Source organism: Theobroma cacao, chromosome 6 (genome assembly GCF_053813885.1).
Source record: "Theobroma cacao isolate CCN51 chromosome 6, ASM5381388v1, whole genome shotgun sequence".
In the NCBI taxonomy this organism is placed as follows: Eukaryota; Viridiplantae; Streptophyta; class Magnoliopsida; order Malvales; family Malvaceae; genus Theobroma; species Theobroma cacao.
In genome coordinates, this window is record NC_142644.1 from 22,589,238 (window position 1) to 22,607,704 (window position 18,467).

Consider the following 18,467-nt stretch of genomic DNA (forward strand, 5'->3'; position numbering starts at 1 on the left):
TTGAGAAGTTATTTTCTAACGTCCCGTGTTTGGACGCCGAGAAAATTGAGAAACGGGAAGAAACTGCGGGAAATTTGATTTGATGGGCAGAGGGTGTCAACTTTAAAGAACAGTTTGTGTTGCTTTTCCCTTCTCTTTGGGCTACAATAGATTGGGCCTCATATTTCTGCATCTTTTATTATCCCTGGCCTGCTTTCATCTATCAACCCAAACTTTTCCAATTTTTTAAATCAATTTAAACAAAATATTAATTATAGTAATTGTCTCCTTAAAATTATTATTTTTTATTTTTGGAGTTATTTCAATCAATTAAAACTAGTTTAAATTTCATTATTTGTAATTGATAACTGCATAACATAAGAGGGAGGAGTAGTCGTTAAGGATTCTATCAGCTGACTGTGTTGATTACAAGCAAATTCTTTTATTTTGCTTTGGTGCCTTGGTTTGGCTGCAGGCACTTTTAACTCTGGAATAAATAATGCATGAAGATTTTCATAATTAAACTAAAGTTGCAAGTTCTGAGTCAACAATTGCATATATTCTGAACATAGGATTATTGTAATTCTAGATAATCTCCTTGCAACTTTAGCTGGAGAGCTACCATAGTGTCAATGTCGACAAGCCATGATGACAAGTAAGTTCCATGGTCATTACTCCTTCCAAAACCTTCACTACCATGGCAATTGAAGGCCTTTGAGTGGCTCTCCTTAGAGTTTTTAAGGTTGTTTCTATAAGTTTGAGAATTACTGGATGAATACAGAACAATGCAAAGTAACTAATTTACTCATTAAAGGGAAAATAAAACAACAAGGAAAACAGCATTACGCCTAGGTCTAGAATTTCTTTCCTGGTAAGAGCATTGCAGGTTAGAAACTTCAATCACCCTTGTTTCGTCACCTGGGTCCAGATAGAATAGATGCTGGCTGTGGACTTGAAGGTACCATAACCACTTCTGCTGGAGCTTCCACTACCGTTGAAGTTAAAAACCTATAATCAGAAATAGGTTCCATAGTCAGTAGACCTTCCAAAACCTTCAATACCATGGACATTGAAGGCCTTTTATTATAATCTCTTTGCAAGCACCAAATGGCAATCCTTATCATCTTGACAACTTCTTCTGCATTTTGTTGTATGCCTTCAATACAACTATCGACCATGTCGAAAAGTTGATTCTGTTCTGCCTTTTGTTTCAGTACGGGCAAAAGTAAATAGTCATCTTCATCAGGCTGAGAGAAATCCAGATTTCTTCTTCCACAAACAATTTCCAATATGACAACACCAAAGCTATACACATCAACCTTTTCTGTTATCCTTCTGCTTAACCATTCAGGGGCCAGATATCCTCTTGTTCCTCGCATTTGAGTTATGACATGGCTTTGGTTCCTGTCAATAGGCCTTGCCAAACCAAAATCTGATAACTTGGCATTAAAGCTGCCATCTAGAAGAATGTTTTCAGGCTTAACATCTAAATGAGCTATTCTCATTCGACAATCCTCATGCAGATATGCTAGTCCTTTGGCAATATCAAGGATGATGTTCTTCCTGATTTCCCATTTGAGTGTTGTAGCTGGATTTTTGTGGAAGATCCACTTATCCAAAGACCCATTATTCATGTGCTCATAAACCAAAAGCCTATTTGAATTTCCAATGCAGAAGCCTATTAATCTCACCAAGTTGACATGATGTATGCTGCCGATTGTCTTTACCTCTGCTAAAAACTCTTTCCTACCTTGACCTAAACGATCCAAGCGCTTTACTGCAATTTTTGTACCGTCACCCAAAGTCCCTTCAAACACTGATCCAAATCCTCCTCCCCCAATCCTTCTATTGAAATTTTCCGTCGCAGACCTCAGATCTTCATAATTGAATCTTGTGGGCAAATTTGTTGCAAGATTTAATGACTTCTCCCAGTCATCTTCAGTTTTCCTTCTTCCTTCTTCCTCTATAGATCCCCGCTTTCTTAGGAAGTGAACAGATGCCCAAATTAGGATAAATGTGAATATTAAAGCTGCAACTAGAGGTCCTATGATTAATTCAATCCGAATTGATTTCTTTCTTGCCAATGGTGGACTAGGCAATGGAGCCAAGGGTGGACTTGGACTTGGTGATTCAGGGCTTGCTGGAACCAATGTTGATCTCTGCACCTTTATGAAGGATGTAGAGTTGTAAGGATCTAACACTGGTGAAGTGCTCATCAATGAAAAAATTTGAGATGGTAAGGAGCAGTTGCCACTCAAGTTATTAGAATTGTAGTGAAAGAAAGCTGCTTTGCAGGAACAATTCTCTAAACAAGCTTGTTTGCAATTCTCAATGTCTGTATCGGAAATAGCTGCCACAAAACTAAAATAAGAAACGTTAGGAAGTTCTATAAATGAGTGAAGATGAGTAGAATGGCAGGACAGAGGGGTGGCTTGTTTGCATCCAGCACTGGAATTCAACTGCTGGAAATAGCTAGTGTCTCCATTATTTCCTACAGGACAACTACATTGTCCGTTTGAGCATATCCCATACTTTCCACTAACAGTCGGATACGCACATATGCCACGATTGTCTGTCAAGATGTCAGCAACTTCCGACGCTTTTGATCGATCCCATTGGTAGACTCTCAAATGTCCATCTGTATCTAATCATAGAAACTGAAATTTTTGTGTTTCAGAAGTGAAACTTGCTGCAATTCTGTGTCTTGTTTTTTCAAGTTCAAGCTTTCCAGTCCTAAATTGCTTAGATTCAGCACCTTCACTAAAGACTTTAAGGTACATCTGTGGGGGACTGGACTGAATAAAAGCGTACAGATTGTCATTTGCAAAAGACAAGTAAAACTGGCCCGGCGTCCAATTTGAAGCAGACACACTGGGGATCAGCCTTTGCCCTTCCTCTATTGTTTGACCTGGGAGCCATGTATTTATAGGATAATCCAAAGAGCTCCAAACGGTGGTGCTAAAAAGCTCCAGACCGTTGAATTCAACAAGCATAAGAGTCCCATTTCCTGTTATGTTCATATAATTAACTGAACTATCTGACGTATTCGAGGACCATATAAACATACCATCAGCATCAGTTAGCACCAAATTTCCATCTCCAGTGAACTCAAGCGTGGCATTGTTCTCGACAGGATTGTCCCTGTTGGCTATCCAGAGTATTTGTGGAGAACCTGACTCAATGATTGTAGAATCAATTGTTGCTTCGACTGCAAAAACAGCAAAATAGAAGGAATTAGTGGTTTTATGACCATAAAATCCACACCCGAAAGCTGGGAAATTTGCTGGGTTGCTGGTATTGAGAAGTATAGATTAATAGTTGAACCATCAACAAAGTCTACACTTCCCCTTGATATGAAATCATTGTTTCTCCAGGTGTTTGATAGTTCAGCAGAGGCATAATCAGTTTCGACTGCATGGAGGAAGAAAGGAAAATTAACAAAGGATAGAATAAGTTGAACTAAGCATGTCACGACAGCCATAGTATTTTCTTGTAGACACGAAATCATCAGCTCAGGTTTAGGTAGGCTGAGTTAGAGAGAAAAGCCAAAGCTATGCTTAAAATATGAGTATTGGGGCTTGGTAAAACCATGAAAGAAGGTAATTTTATTGAGGCTCAAAAAGCTCATGCTTCCTCTGCTTTTTCTATTTTTTTGAGATAAAACATTTTCAGGTTTCCCTAAGCACACTTTTGGAGTAGCTCATTGCCGTATATGAAAAACCATAACCACTATTTTCTGAAGCAACTTGGCATTGAATGCAAGAAATGAGCAGGGTCCCAGCAATGGTAGAGTCAAAGAACGATTCCCAAAGTTTAGGTAGGGCTAGAAAGATGCGTTAACCATGAAAAAGAAATTGCGGTTGGGACCTAGAGCCATATTCTTACAGTTACAGGCTATGCTAAAGATTGATTACGAAGTGTGTTGGGCTGTCCCAAATGGACAACCATGCTTGATCAACAGTCTAGCCGACTTGGATTCCGATTTCCATCCGCTTTAGTAAAGTCCTGGTAAGGCAATTAATTCAACTTTCTATAAGCACAAGTTGAAGAACAATTTCATTGCCATAAAGTTTCAAGGAATATTCATAGCAAACAAAAGGTCAAAGTCAAGTTTGCATCCCCTTTTGGGGCACAAAAGCTAACACATATCATTGCGTTATGAATTAGCTGCTGAATCTGTTTTCCACGTTATCAATGGAGACATCCTTGGATGTGAGGAAATCCTTTTTCCCTACTCGCTTTATGCTTCACCTGTTAGTATGGAGTTAAAGACTTGAAGTTGAGAGCTTCTACTGGCCTGAGCAATTGAGCAACGAAGCAACTTTAATTTTAGGCTTTCTTTAATTGTTTTCATGGCTTTTTTTTTTTTTTTCTATTTCTTGTTATTTATTTCTTTTCAAAGTTTTTTTTTTGAGACAAATATCTTTTCAAAGTTTGCTTAAAAAAAAAAGGAGTAAATATGTATAATCCCATATAGTACTTAATTAAAAGGGTAAATAAATAAAATATGTTAATTCATATGTAAACAAAATTGTTCATATATATATATATATATATATATATATGTGTGTGTGTGTGTGTGTGTGTATGTGTTTACATAAAAATAAAATTTTTCATTACTTATTATTTGATTTTGTAATAATTTTTTTTACTTTTTTTTCTAAAAGCAAAAAAACAGTGACAAAAATAACTACTACATAAATGTTCATATTCAATTTAATGAATCACAAACTTAATCAATTTCTACTATATTTGAAAACATAATATCTTTCAAAAAAAATTATTTGAAAACATAAATTTATGGGAGTGAATTTGGATTTGATTAGTTATTATATAAATTGTGAAAATGACATGTATATATTATATAAAAATTAATTAAGATTCAATATACTTAAATTTTTAAAGAGATATAAAAAGATTAATTTAAAATTTACAAATTCAATATAAATATGTATTTGAAAAGGTATAAAAGGATTAATTTAAATAGGAATATCCAAAAATTTATAAATTTAAAAATAATCATAAAAATCATATGTACATATACAATATCACGCAATTTATACTAAATTTAAATACTAAATTTTAAAATCCACAAACCAATACATTACTCCGGCGCTCCCTCACCACAGAAAAAGGAAAAAAAAAAAAAACCCATACTCCTGTCTGTCTCTGTCTCTTTCTATTTGGGCACTTCCCAAGTCCGAAGGTAAAAAGAACCTAAACTCGGTTCTCTTCTTCGGACCAGAATCTTCGTTCTTTTTATGATAAATCTAATCCCTGTTGGACTTTAAAGCAAATTACCCACTTCGCAAAATCACTTCTTTTTTCCCCTTTTTGGTGCTTTCTTTCTAGCAGGTATTCATGGCTTCCATTACAGCAAGTTTGCCTCCACCGTTGTTCTTGCAAGCGAGTAAAACCCTTTTCAGGACTCTTCAGAAACCTCCAGTTCCTTGTATAAGAGGTATGAATTTGACTTTACCGATTTTATAACAACCTTTTTTTAGTATGTTTTAGTCTACTGTAAAATAGCGCGGTTTAGTTTAACTACTGCACTTGTTTACTGGGATAGTTTTTCGTAAATTTTACAGTTTATATTAGTTATTTTAAATGTATTTTTTTTTTCAAAGTGATGGCGCCTTTAGTTACGTATAGATTTTTGTGGATTCCAGTTTCTGAAACGAAAGAGCAAAATGTAAAAGGAAGAAACTTTCAACACTGAAAAACTAGACTTACTTTTGGGTAAGCTAGGGATATTTGAGTCGAAAATTGAGGAACACTTATTTCGTAAAGGATGTCTAATCTCGAGCTTAGATTTGGAGTTAAGAGTATTGATGTAAAAACTTTTGGAAAAAAAGGGTGTCTAATCACTGTGGGAATTTAGCTAAAACAGTGGCATCTTTTATATTTTTGTGTGGCGGTCTGGTAAAAGAAGGTTCCCGGTGGAATATCAATGATGAAGTTTTAGATTAAAGTTAAGACTTGGAAAATGAAAGACTCATTTGTTAATTGGTGGCATTGGAAAGTCCTAGCTTAGGGCAGGGAAGAAATGCTCAGTACTTAATGGTCCTCAGTGCGCTAGCTAAATTCAGACTTCCAGAATCTAGCATTATGTTTATTGACTATCCTTGATTCATGCCGTTAATGGGATTCATTTGTGTTAATCTCAGGACAGTTGCGGTTGTAGGTAGAGAACAATTACTTCTAATTAGTAAAAATGTCTTTAAGACTTATTTTTCGGGCAGAACATAGTTTGTTTTTGGTTCTGTTTCATGTTGACAGAAACCCTTCTTGGATTCAAAACTAAAAATGTTCTGGTAATCAGGTTCTATTAGTTGCAATATTCCATGTTTTGGGTGATTTACACTTTCCCCTTGTTTCATGATTTCCCTTTTTAGCAGAGAGACAAAACTGTGCTTTTGTTGTAAAGGCTACAGGGGAAAGCTCTGAGTCTTCCACCTCACTTAGTATTGTCAAGTCCGTTCAAAATGTTGTAAGTCTTCTTCTTCTTCTTCTTCTCTCTCTCTCTCTCTCTCTCTCTCACACACACACACACATACACACACACACACAAATCTTCATCATCATCATTGTACTCCCTTTATGGTCAAAAACATATTAGGGGGGTGGGGATGCAATAGAACGTACTTTGCTCAAGAAATTGCAGAATTTGTATGCTTGGATCAGTTTTGTATCAGACTATAACCTATCTTTTTGTTTTTCATTCTACATTTGCCATTTTTTCTTCCTTGTATAGTTTTTAGTTAAATTTTTTATATTGCTCTAGCTAACTTTGCATTTTGCTTAAATTTCAAGGCTATTTATTGAACTCCTTTTATTCGATAATCTGGTAACTTTAAACTGCTGAATAATCTTGATATATAATTATCTTGGTAATGGTAACTTAATTTACCAAGATAACGAAGGGGTAAATCCTTATCTTTTGATAAATTGGTTAGCTTGTTTAGACCATTATGGGTGTTATCTCAGAAGTCCAACATTTTCATGCAACGTGAGTTGCTTGGTGCAGTATCAGTATGCTTGGTAGATTCAGCAAACAGGAAGCCAAAAGATTTTCTACTCTAGTTTTATCAGTTGTTTATGTGTTTGTCCTCGGACACTTTCCTTAGACAGCTGTTCTCGTATAGGCATAACATTTTTTTTACTTACATTGCTTTAATTTGTTTGAAACAGTGGGATAAATCTGATGAAGATAGGGTAGGTCTCATTGGACTGGGATTTGCAACTATAGTGGCCCTGTGGGCATCAGCAAATTTGGTTTCGGTAATATGATTGCTTTGGAGTTTCAATCTATCCTTTCCTTATTTTAAGATCATACCATCTTTCTTATTTTAATAGCTTGAGGTCAAAGAGAACTTGTCATGGTTTCAATCTCCACCCCTTCATCCTTTTATTGATCTGAACAGGCTGTTGACAAGTTGCCCCTTATCCCAAATGTGCTAGAAGTTATTGGAATACTGTTTTCATTGGTAAGGAATCTGATACATTTATGTTAAGACTTGTTGCTAAGAGCACTAGCTAGTTTATGAAGTCTGAAAATCTCTTGTTTATTTTCTTTATATTTTGGTCCCTCTTTAGCTTTCAGCTGGATAATATCTCACTGGTACATCTTTATGTTTCACCTTTGCTCTTCAAGGTTTGAACTACAAAGTACTAACTCATATTTTTTTTGCTTCCTTTTCAGTGGTTTATATATCGATATCTCTTGTTCAAACCTGATCGGTAAGTAGAATTCTTTGACTTCAGAGATTGGTTGATGGTGAAACCTGTAGATGTCACTTGTACATGAGATATTGTTCTCCTACTGTGAAGAAGAGAACACTATAGGTGATTGGTCGAACTTTAACTCAATCTGGAGCAACCCACGTCTGAACTTTTCGATTTTTGCAGGGAAGAACTGTTCCAAATCATCATCAAGTCAATATCAGAAATTTTTGGACGGTGAATTCTGCTGCCAAACCATATTTACATGTAGTGGAGGGTGTAATTTCTGAACATAACAGAGAGCCAACCCCGCAGTTGGTATATGGTTTGTGTTGTGATAATTGAAATACGGCGGCATCTTCATAGTGTAATCTTTTTGTATTAGTGTGAAGTGTGATGTCCAGAGTTGCTATCCATAGAAACAACCAAAGCGTATGTGTGTAGATGTCATGGGCAGGTTACAGCGTCACTGTTTCCCCATGGTGCCATATGAAAAATTTCGACTCAAGTTCAATTTTTCTTCTGCTTGTGGGTGTGGTTGCTACTTTTGTTCGCATGTTTGGTTTGGTTTTTTTGTTAGTTTAAAAGATATTATGATGCTTTTATGGAAAGTAATAATTTTTAAAATTAAGTTAAAATTGTTTGATAAATTTATTTGTATAAGTTGTTGGTAAAATAATTAATATAAGTTTTAATTTTAATTAAAATTATTATAAAAAAATATAATTTGGATCATATTTAATGGATGAGGATATTTTTTATAAAAAAATAAAAATTTTCTTTAGCGTGTTTTTAAAAAAGAAAAAGTTTCTTTTTGGATTCTTAAAATATTATTTAGATTTTATTTTGTAAAAAAAAGTTATTTTTTTTAAATTTCTCAAAATCTTAATTGACTTAGATTTTGATTTTAAAAGAAAATAAATGAAAAAAGGTTAAATCAAACAGACATTCTATTCAAAAAGGTTATGCTCGATTATGTATTCCCAAGATTGGATGCGGAAATACACGAAATATGTCAACATGTTTAAGCCGGAGGATACCACCGCCGGCATCCTGTTAACATCAACCTTCAGTTCCTGTCTTCTCCATTAGGACTGCTCTAGCTGATGAGAACTCATTTGTCCCCGTAACATGAACAAGATACCAATAAGGGAACAGAAAAGCTTCATCTACATTTGAAACAAAAGATTTACAAAAACATGTTAGTTTTTAGAGGAAGCAAAATGAATCCCAACCCCAAAAACCGTTTGAAAAACTCAGATCACAAAGTTAAAAACTCAAATTTAAAACAATCCAAAGAGCAATCCGACTCAAAATTATAATATCTCGAATTAACATTGAAATTTTAGAAATAATTATTAGTGTCATAATAATCCAAATCTTGAACATTCCGAAATTGAAATGATCAGAATTTTTGTGATCGGAACCGAAATAATCCAACCGTCCGTTGACCACCTCTGAGCACAATAACAAACAAAGACATTTGCATAATTGCGTCCTATCTTATTGTTTTCGTCAAGACTGAAATATCATCCTGATGGTTCCATTTAGAGTCAGGAAGACAGGCAGGGGAAGATAGCAACCCAAATTCGTATCACCTCTGTCTCGGTTGTCAGTTGTAAGCCTAGTTTTATGACTGTTCTAATGTCGTGATTATCTTCCAAAACTGCCCTAAAGTTTGGTTGCTATTCCCTTTTAAGTGAGTTGTAGTATCTATATCCTTCCAACCTCTTTGGAAATGACATTAGTAAGGGTAAAATGGTGGACTAGCAGTACTTTCAAACATGTGCTGCTTGACAGATAGGCATTTTCCAGAGGATAATTATTCAGTTCAGGATATATTTTCATATTCTCACATAAACTTTTCATATTTATTCTTGAGTGATAGATGAGATGAGGCATGGAAACATACCTTTAATGTTTGTGAAAGTAATGAGTTTCTCAAGAAAATCCCGGAAACTTGACAAAACACACCTTTCCTGCTCTGCGCTGGCATTCTTGATGTCACGGTCCAGAATCTGCTTTGGAGAAGTAGGCTCCATGAACTGTTTATGCTTCTCATTACAGATTAATTTGACTGTTCCATGAGGCAAAGTCCTTCCTTCGTGCGCATCAGTAGCACCACCATCTAGATGAAGGTCATCAGGGACCCTTTTCTGAAAATAAGCAGGTCCCCCTTGGCAGTCCTTCTCCTTGGCTCCAAGAGCATCTCCATGCTTGTTTTCTGCTGCATCTTTCACGTCTGCCTTGCCAACTTTGTCTGGGCCCAAAAAAATTGCAGGGTTGTAAAAAAAAACAGCTTTATTTGTAAGTCACTTATATCTCTACGTCTGCCTTGTCAACTTTGTCTAAAAAATAAGTGCAGAGTTGTAAACAAAAACTTTATCTGTAAGTCACATATATCTTTCTACAATATGAGCTCAAGACTTTGATGCACAAGAGAAATAACCCAGAATAAGGGAAGGTTGAAAGGTAAGATAAAATGTTTAATTTAAACATTGTAACAAGATATCAAAAACAATAGAAAAGTGGATAGACAACAACAATTAGAATAGAATATTTTGGTCCCAACCACAGTATACCTGCAAATTGTTTGGCAGCTTCTGCTAACACTGCCAATCCTGAGCAGACTTTTCTTGTGTCTTCTAGATGAAGGACATCAGCTAACGTCAATCTTGCACCACAATCAGATATCACCAGTTAGATATTGTTTACAAACAAGAATACAACACTTTCGGTCAAGTAAATGAAGAATCACTCAGGATAATATAAACCTGTATGGATGCCTAAAAGAGCCCACCATAGCAGAATTAATGATATGACAAGTAGGCTCAACTGACAAGGTAGCCGACGGACAAGAATTTTTTAGATTATTCACCTGCCAAAGAAGAAAAACTCAGTAACCAAACAGCCCCCGAAGTTTGAAGTGAAGAAAACTTGTAATAGGTGTTGCTCCAACCACAAAAAGAGAAGACAATACTTGAATGTTGCTAAGCATTTGATACCTTCTGAAAATCAGAGAAGCTTTCAATTAGTGTTTCTTTCTCATTTGAGTGGAGCTCCAGATGTTTCCTCTTCCTCGATTCCTGGGACAAGCACTGGCCTGATAAACCAGTGGCATTTGATGTTGCAGCAGTAACCCTTTGAGTGTATATTTTGGTATCAATACAATCCTCACCAATTTCTGCCATTAGCCCCTCAGATCCTTTAAAACTCCTGTAAAATTTTCTATTACCATTGTCCTTCGGAGAAATAGCAATCCTACCCTCACATCCTTTAGAGTTCTCACAGATTTTGGATTTACTGTCATCTTTGCCAGAAGCAGCCATCGTGCCCTTGCATACCTCAAAATTCTTGCAATCCATACATTTGCAGTTCTCAGAGCAGAAGACATTGGCTTGGAAACACTCACAGTACCTCTTGAGGCATTCAGATTTCTTGCAGTGGCATCCCCTCTCGTGTCTCCCCACTGGTGGAGTATCCTCTTTATCGCCCTACTTTTATATCATTTGCAGTTGAAATTGAGAGAATGAATGACAGGAAAAATAACTTCAGAAGATAATAAAAGCAGGTTAGTACATGTGTGACCCGAACTAAACCTGAAAGCCCTCTTGCCCAAAGAAAAAAAGATGCAGAACTATACAGAGGATTTGAACAAAATTTCATTTCTCTCAACCACTGAACTTCAGGGATAATTTACCAAATTTTTCTTGCATCCCCTTTTAAAGAACAAGTAACGATAATTATTTCTCATAAGCCTTGATTTAGATTCTCTTCTGTTAAACATGTTAATGATCCCTGAAATTCATGAAAGTGACAAGAAATTTTCAGCAGACTAAGCGACCGGTTGAATTGCCGCATGTAGGAGCTTTTATCAAATGTATCCATCTGTAGAAATTTCAAATTAAATGTCTCTATACAATGAGTTATTGCCCATAAGAATCAACCCAAGAAAGTAACTGGGGCATTTTTTCTTTTTTTGGAAAGATTTACTTACATACCCCGACATTTTGAGGACTACATGGAGTGCTTGCAATCTTAGGCTTGAAGGCGTGTGGATTACGTTCTAGGATGATTTCAGCAGCTGCTTTCCTCAAATCCCCATTCTCAACATTATTGCAACAATCAGCACAATTACACCCATTACAGTACTCTCTGGAAGCAAAGCACTCGCAATACCTGTCCATTTGTGCATGGGAAGTCTAGAGAGTAATTCTATGAAAAGCAAATGCATTGCGTTGTAGATTTGTACTCTATATGCAAAACAAAAATCATGTTGCATCCAATCAAGCTGCAGAGTTGTATGTCGGATACGGGATACAGCCATTTGTCAAGCACCAACAGGACAAAAAACAGAATGAACTTACCAAGACCACTACTTCGGATACAGGGGAAAAGGGAGATCGGTAAATTGATGGAAATAATGGTTGCAGTAATCATAAAGCAAGATATCCACTTTCACCCCTCATTGCTTGTTAGATTACAACTTTTTTTGGATAACAACGCAGGGTTTCATTTCAAGGCCCATCTTGGACAGGCTATCATACATTTTTATTTCACCAGTTTAGAAAAACATAGAATATAGAAAGATTTTCATCTGGTTTATAACATGCAATTCTGCAGACTTTGGGGATGGCAGTTAAATAAGTAACAAAGAAGCTAATGCATGACTGAAGAAACAGTTCATTTGTCACTACATAAGCAACTCGAATTTTAACTACATAAAATTAAGTAATGTAACTCACAATTTTAAGCATTTGGATTGTTTGCAACCGCATTGTTTTGGACCCTTCGGAGTACCACTGTTTGCTTTAATATTAGCCTGCGGGAGTGGTATTGGTATTGGAGTCTCTGACTTGCTGCTTGAAATAAATAAAACGATAAAATGGAATTAGATTTTACAATGTCAAAGAAGCTTGCTTTTAAGAAATATAAACGCAAGAAGTTCTATCATTTTCATGAACTTAAACCTTTTGTTATAAGAACCTTTATCTCTGTTCTCTTTTCCCTTTTCCTCCGATTTCTCAGCAACCAAACAGAAAATAAAGCTGATTTTACCTTTCCCCTTCCTTGTCATTTCTTTTTTAAAAAAAAAAAATTTGAACTCTAGCAAACTTAAACCGGGAAAAGCAAGAACTAATTCTAATAAAGAATAAACTCACATAGAGGAAAACGCACACCGAGGAGATAAATGCAGCTCGGAGCTCGGCTTCACCACCGGCAACGGCGGCGAGGTGGTGATGATGGGAGATAGGCCGAACTCTGTGAAGATAAGCTGCCTAGCCAGCTTCTTTTTTGGTGGGAAATGTGGTGATGATCTCTCTTTAACTGTAACCTTAACCGAATCCCTCGTCCTTTCAACTGATTTGATCCCTTTTGGCGGGAAACAAGGAGTCGCTGTAACTACCTCGATCGTTTTCGGCGGGAAATCTCCATTCTCGATCTCGAGTTGCCGCATCGCTTTTGAGGTTTTCTGATTCTCAGTGTAGACAGAGGTGAAGTAAGTCGGTAAATCAAATTATAAAAACAAAACTGGAGATTTTATCATCTGTCTGTTTGATAGCTGGAAAATGAAAGAAGAGAAAACGAAAAAGACAGTTTCATGAAGAGAGAGAAAGAGAGATTTTGGAGCGAAAGTTTTGAGTATTTAAGAGAGAGAAAGGGAGAGAGAGAGAGAGAAAGGGGGTGGGGGATGGAGGGGTGGTTAGGAAGGCCGTTAATTCGGGTGTTTTAATATTGCTTTTGCTATTAAACATTTATATTATAAAAAAAATTTAAATTGTAATATGACATTATATTAAAATCAAAATTTTTATCTTTACATTTATAAAAGTTAAAAAGAGACAAACATTAGGATTAAAGAGATTAATATTTTAATGATGTAACGATTTAGATTAATTGGAGAGTCTAAGTCCCATTTTTATTATTTATATTTGCTTTAAATAAAATTTTTTATTTACTTGATCTTATCATAAATTTTGTGACATCGGTTAAATCAGTTTTAATCAATTTAACCTAATTTTTTAAACTTGTTCTAAATTCATTTAATTATATATTAATAATATACTTTCTGTTACCACATATTACATTATTCCTTATAATTTTACTAATATACCAATATAGTATATTGCTAATATATAATTTTTGACTAATTAGTATATTAATAAGTATACTATGAATAGTGTATTAAGATATATATTATATGTATAACTATAAACAATGGATATTGTATTAATATTTACTATATATAATTATATAGTATATATGTATATTGTATTAATATATTACTATATATAGTTAAAATATACTTATATAGTATATAAGCATACTTAGAAGTCATATAATATATATAGTATGATAATATATTGTTATATATTATAATATAATAACATTAACTCATTAAGTCATTCATATATCAATATATAGTGTATTAATAAGTTATTATATTTAATTACTAATATAAGTTACATTACTACAATATACTAATATTAATAATTTAATAAAACTTACTATGTTAATATAAATTATACTTTATTAGTAATTTATAAAAAATAAGTTACTACAGTCTATAGTCTATAGTGTATAGACTATATATTGTATATTAATAAATATGTTATATAGAGTATAATATGTTAATAACTTAATATAAAAATAAGGTAATATAATAAGTTACACTAATATGTTAATAAATTATTAACTTAAATTTAGGGTATAGTTTTCATTATATTTTTCATTATGTTTATTGTTAAATAACTTTTTCTATGATTGTATTTATGTCAATAATATTAATGTCTAAATAAAGTGTATTTTAATTTTTATTCTTTGATGCTTGATGATTAAATCTAAGTCATTTATTTATACATAAGTATAGAAAAATGTGAGAGTGAATACATGTAAGAAAAGCCCTCTTGATGATTAAATCTAGCCCTTCATTCATATGTATGCATGGAAAAAACTATGTGAGTGCATACATGTAATTAAAGCCCTTAAAATATACTAATTTCAAAATTGGTAAATTTGGTTATCCTACTTAAAAAATGTTTTATCGAATTGAACCGACTGAACCGAACTTGTTAACCAATTTAACCAAATCAAACCAAATTAACCAAACCGAATTAATCGAATTTGTCGATTAATTGACTTTTGCCGAATTTTGCTCACCCTTAAAAGACATGGTAAAAAATGTGACTCATTTCACCAAATTTGTGAATGACAAATATGAGCCAAAAGCTAGATGCATCACTATAATAGAGAGTTTTGTACTGATTCAAAGAAAAATAGAATTGCTTCTATGAATTATCGTAAAAGAGTGTGTATAAAGTTTCTTAATCTGCTGGCTCAAGCCAATCAGAAATAATTTTTAATGTAGATGGATCTCTGGTAATTGGAAATATGATCAAAAGTCTGTTAAAAAGAGTTTTGTTAGAAATGTAAGCTTAATAATGATAAGGAAATATCCAAGATGGGAGTGAATTCGATTTTTAAAAATTCTTTTTAACAAATTGAACTTTTAAGTTTGAAGACAAGGTTTCAAAATTGTTTTCACTTAAAAAACCAAAAGAAATAAACAATTAAGTTGAAAATAAATTTTCAAAACTTTTCAAAATAAAGCGTACAAATATATCAAAGTAAATCAAATGTGAATTGAAGAGTGAGTGAGCTGGGAGTTTCTAAAACTTCTTCAAGACAAAAAACATAAGTTCAAATAGTGAAAAGAAGAGAGAAAAGACACAAATTTTACAAAGGTTCAACTTTCTCCATTGATGCTTACATTTTCTCCCTTGACTCACCGAGGAGTTTGAAATCCACTAAAAGATCTAACTTTTAAAGGATTAAGTACAACCTTTACAAACCACTGCTTTTCACAGATCAAACATAACCTTACTACTTTTTAAAAGTTCATGTATAACCTCTCTACTTTTTAAAAGTTCAAGCATAACCTCTTTACTTTTCAAGATTAAGCATAACATTTACAAACATTACTTTTTGAAAGTTTAGGCAAAACCTTTCTCTCTTTTACAATAACGTAGTAGATATACCTCTAAAGGTTGGTTTCGCTATGAAAGTACATGGAGGAAGAGTTTGAAAGAGCTAAAGATGATTACAAAAGATATGAATGAAAGAACAAAGAATTTAAAGCTCAAAAGCTAGGTGGAAGAATATAAGTGGCTTTTTTTAGCTTGGTTTTTCTCTTTTTTTCCTCTTCTTCTTCATCTCATTTAATTTTTGATCAAGTAATCTTTTTCTCTTCTCTTCTCTTCTCTTTTCCAAAATGTGTTGGAAAAGTTTTTATTATACTTGGAAAAAGTTTATAAGCATTGGGTATAACTTGATGGGAAAGCTAGCCACTTTTCTTGTCTTTTTCGTGTATAACGACTACTTTCTGGAGCTTGGGAATCGACCTTTTCTTCACAAGAAATCAATTTTTTTTTTGGTTTGAAGCATTCTGTCTTGTAAAAATATTTCAGTGCATTCTTGAGAAGTCAATTCTTCTTACCCTTAGAGTATTCTGTTTTTTAAGAGTAGACTTTTGCATTCTTGAGAAGTTGATTTTTCTTGTCTCTAGAGTATTTTGTTTTCTGAGAATTAATATTTATATTCTTGAGACATTGATTCTTCTTCATCTCAGATTTTTAAGAATTGATCTTTTGCTCTTCTAGAAGTCGATTCTACTTTTGCTTTGGACACCAAATTCAAAATTCCAATTTGCTTTTATCGACTCCATCTTATTCAATTCTCCACTTTTTTCTTCTTCTTCTTATTCTTCAACTTTTTAAGTTTTTCTCTTGCAACTTTGAAAATCGATCACTTGATGCTTAAGAAGTCGATTCTTGCTCTTTTAGTGGCTTTCATATATTCAAGAATTGATTTTTCCTTTTCTAGTAGTTGATTCTTCTTGCTTGAACTTGAAATTCAAAATATTAAAAAAATTTTCCTTTCACAAACAACTTCAGACAACTATTTCAAATATCATTCAAGTAAGGAAACATTAAGGCATTTCAAAAGCATTCAAGGATTACTCAAACAATAAATTTTGATTATTTTTGTAATTTCAAAACTCTAATCATTTTCAAGTTAACAAGTTTGGCTAAAATGATAATTTTAGATGAGTTGCCCTTTAAGTTAATTTGTGGAAAGAAAGGGATTTAAGTGATACATGTTAGCTTCATGTTTAAGGTTTCATGTTCCATCTAGATGGATTATTGTTAGATACTGTTATCATTTGTATATTGATGAAAAGATTAGTTTGAAGAAATTTTTACATTGTTCTTTGTATTGGATATCCCTAACCACAAACACTTGGACCTTATTACAAAGAGTTAACTACATTTGTCTTACAATACACTTTAAAGATGATGATTGGAAATTAAACAAAAAAAATTAAAATTTTGTATAATATCTTGTCATAGAAGTGATGTTGTTGGTAGGGTTATTGACAAGGATTTACATGTTGAAGAATTGATAAGGTTTTGACTATCATAGTTGACAATGCTAGTTCAAATATGTTGCAATAACATACTTGAAAAAAAAGTTCAACCAATTAGGAATAAGTATTGTACAAGGCAAATATCTTCATTCGAGATGCATTACACACATAATTAACCTAGTAGTCAATGATGGATTAAAAGAATTTAATAATTTAGCTCCTTGTGTTAAGAAAGTAGTGAGATATGCAAGACAATCACTATCTAGGTTGTAAAAATTTAAGGAATGTGTTAAGATTGAAAAAATTCAAACCAAGAGTTTGTTGTGCTTAGATGTTAGCATTAGGTGGAATTGACTTACTTGATATTGGATGCGGCTCGAAAATTTGAAAAGACCTTTGAGAGGTTTAATGAGAGGGATCTTTATAGAAGTGATCTCTTATTAGGAGATGGTACGCCTAATAGTGATGATTGAGCATCTATTAGGAGATTAGTCACTTTTTGATAACATTTTTTCAATTCTACCATGAAAGTTTCAAAATAGTCATATATCACTTTTAATATTTTTTTTGAGGAAATTTGTGAAGTTCATTGTTTTTTGCATGATTAGCGATTAAGCGATAGTGTTGAATTCAATTCAAAGGTTTGAAGAAGGAAGGAAAAGTATAATAACTATTTAGGGGAATGCGGAGAAAATGAATATGTTGCTTTATGTCGTCGTTGTTCTTGATCCTCCACATACACTTGATTTTGAGGAATTCTGTTATAGAAAAATGAAGCTGATTTGATGAAAAAAAAAAGTGAAGGAATTAATGTTTGATTTGTTTCATCATTATAAGAGAATGATATAGCCCTTGCAATTTGAGCACCTAAGTGACAATAGTGAAATGAACCAAGCAACACAAGGCACTAATGATAGTAACGAAAAAAGGCTATTGAGTTAGATTTCAAAAATTTTAGGGTTGAAAGTGGATGTGTGGAGCAAAAAACAAAGTTGGATAAGTACATGAGTGAAGAGCTTAATGATGGTGATGAAGAGGATGAGGATTTTAATATCCTGAACTGATGGAACGTATATAGTCATAGATTTCTCATCCTTTCCCATTTGACTTGTTATATTTTGTCAATATTTATATTCATTATTGCTTCAAAATATGCTTTCAATATTAATGGATATGTGCTTGATGTATATAAGAGTTCTTTAACTTCTAAGTTGGTACAAGTTTTTATTTGTGCTCAAGATTGACTACAAGAATCATCATATCTAGATTCAAGTTATATCGAGGAAGAAATCAAGGAGTTTGCGAAAATCGATTTAGGTAATATTTTACATATACATAC

The 18,467-nt window shown here is 33.5% G+C and overlaps 3 protein-coding genes and 1 pseudogene across 8 annotated transcripts; 1 reads left to right on the forward strand and 3 right to left on the reverse strand.

Annotated features, from left to right (window-relative positions):
* Positions 1-713: 713 nt before the first annotated feature.
* Positions 714-3,653, reverse strand: LOC18595950 (G-type lectin S-receptor-like serine/threonine-protein kinase SD2-5 pseudogene; annotated as a pseudogene).
* Positions 2,628-3,460, reverse strand: LOC148762183 (EP1-like glycoprotein 2). Its single transcript, XM_088807656.1, has 2 exons — positions 3,304-3,460; positions 2,628-3,187 (listed from the first exon to the last, which is right to left on the reverse strand). The coding sequence occupies exons 1-2, from the start codon at positions 3,458-3,460 to the stop codon at positions 2,628-2,630; spliced, it is 717 nt and encodes a 238-aa protein (XP_088663782.1).
* A 1,405-nt stretch (positions 3,654-5,058) lies between the features above and the next one.
* LOC18595951 (CURVATURE THYLAKOID protein) lies at positions 5,059-8,219 on the forward strand. 4 transcript variants are annotated; one of them, XM_018122496.2, is made up of 7 exons: positions 5,059-5,185; positions 5,335-5,440; positions 6,375-6,469; positions 7,171-7,260; positions 7,404-7,466; positions 7,682-7,719; positions 7,888-8,219. In XM_018122496.2, exons 2-7 carry the CDS (start codon positions 5,341-5,343, stop codon positions 7,940-7,942), a joined length of 441 nt encoding a protein of 146 aa, XP_017977985.2. In that variant the 5' UTR covers positions 5,059-5,185; positions 5,335-5,340; the 3' UTR covers positions 7,943-8,219. The 4 variants fall into 4 exon arrangements, with proteins under 4 accessions (XP_017977985.2, XP_007024192.3, XP_017977984.2 ...); XM_007024130.3 differs by having other exon boundaries at positions 6,378-6,469; XM_018122495.2 differs by lacking the exon at positions 5,059-5,185 and having other exon boundaries at positions 5,192-5,440.
* Positions 8,220-8,649: 430 nt separating this feature from the next.
* On the reverse strand, positions 8,650-13,386 carry LOC18595952 (protein tesmin/TSO1-like CXC 5). 3 transcript variants are annotated; one of them, XM_018122694.2, is made up of 8 exons: positions 12,864-13,386; positions 12,447-12,560; positions 11,703-11,880; positions 10,707-11,195; positions 10,476-10,579; positions 10,284-10,375; positions 9,614-9,961; positions 8,650-8,870 (listed from the first exon to the last, which is right to left on the reverse strand). In XM_018122694.2, exons 1-8 carry the CDS (start codon positions 13,157-13,159, stop codon positions 8,764-8,766), a joined length of 1,728 nt encoding a protein of 575 aa, XP_017978183.2. In that variant the 5' UTR covers positions 13,160-13,386; the 3' UTR covers positions 8,650-8,763. The 3 variants fall into 3 exon arrangements, with proteins under 3 accessions (XP_017978183.2, XP_088663244.1, XP_088663245.1); XM_088807118.1 differs by having other exon boundaries at positions 12,447-12,563; XM_088807119.1 differs by having other exon boundaries at positions 8,655-8,870; positions 9,676-9,961; positions 12,447-12,563.
* Between the last annotated feature and the right edge of the window lie 5,081 nt (positions 13,387-18,467).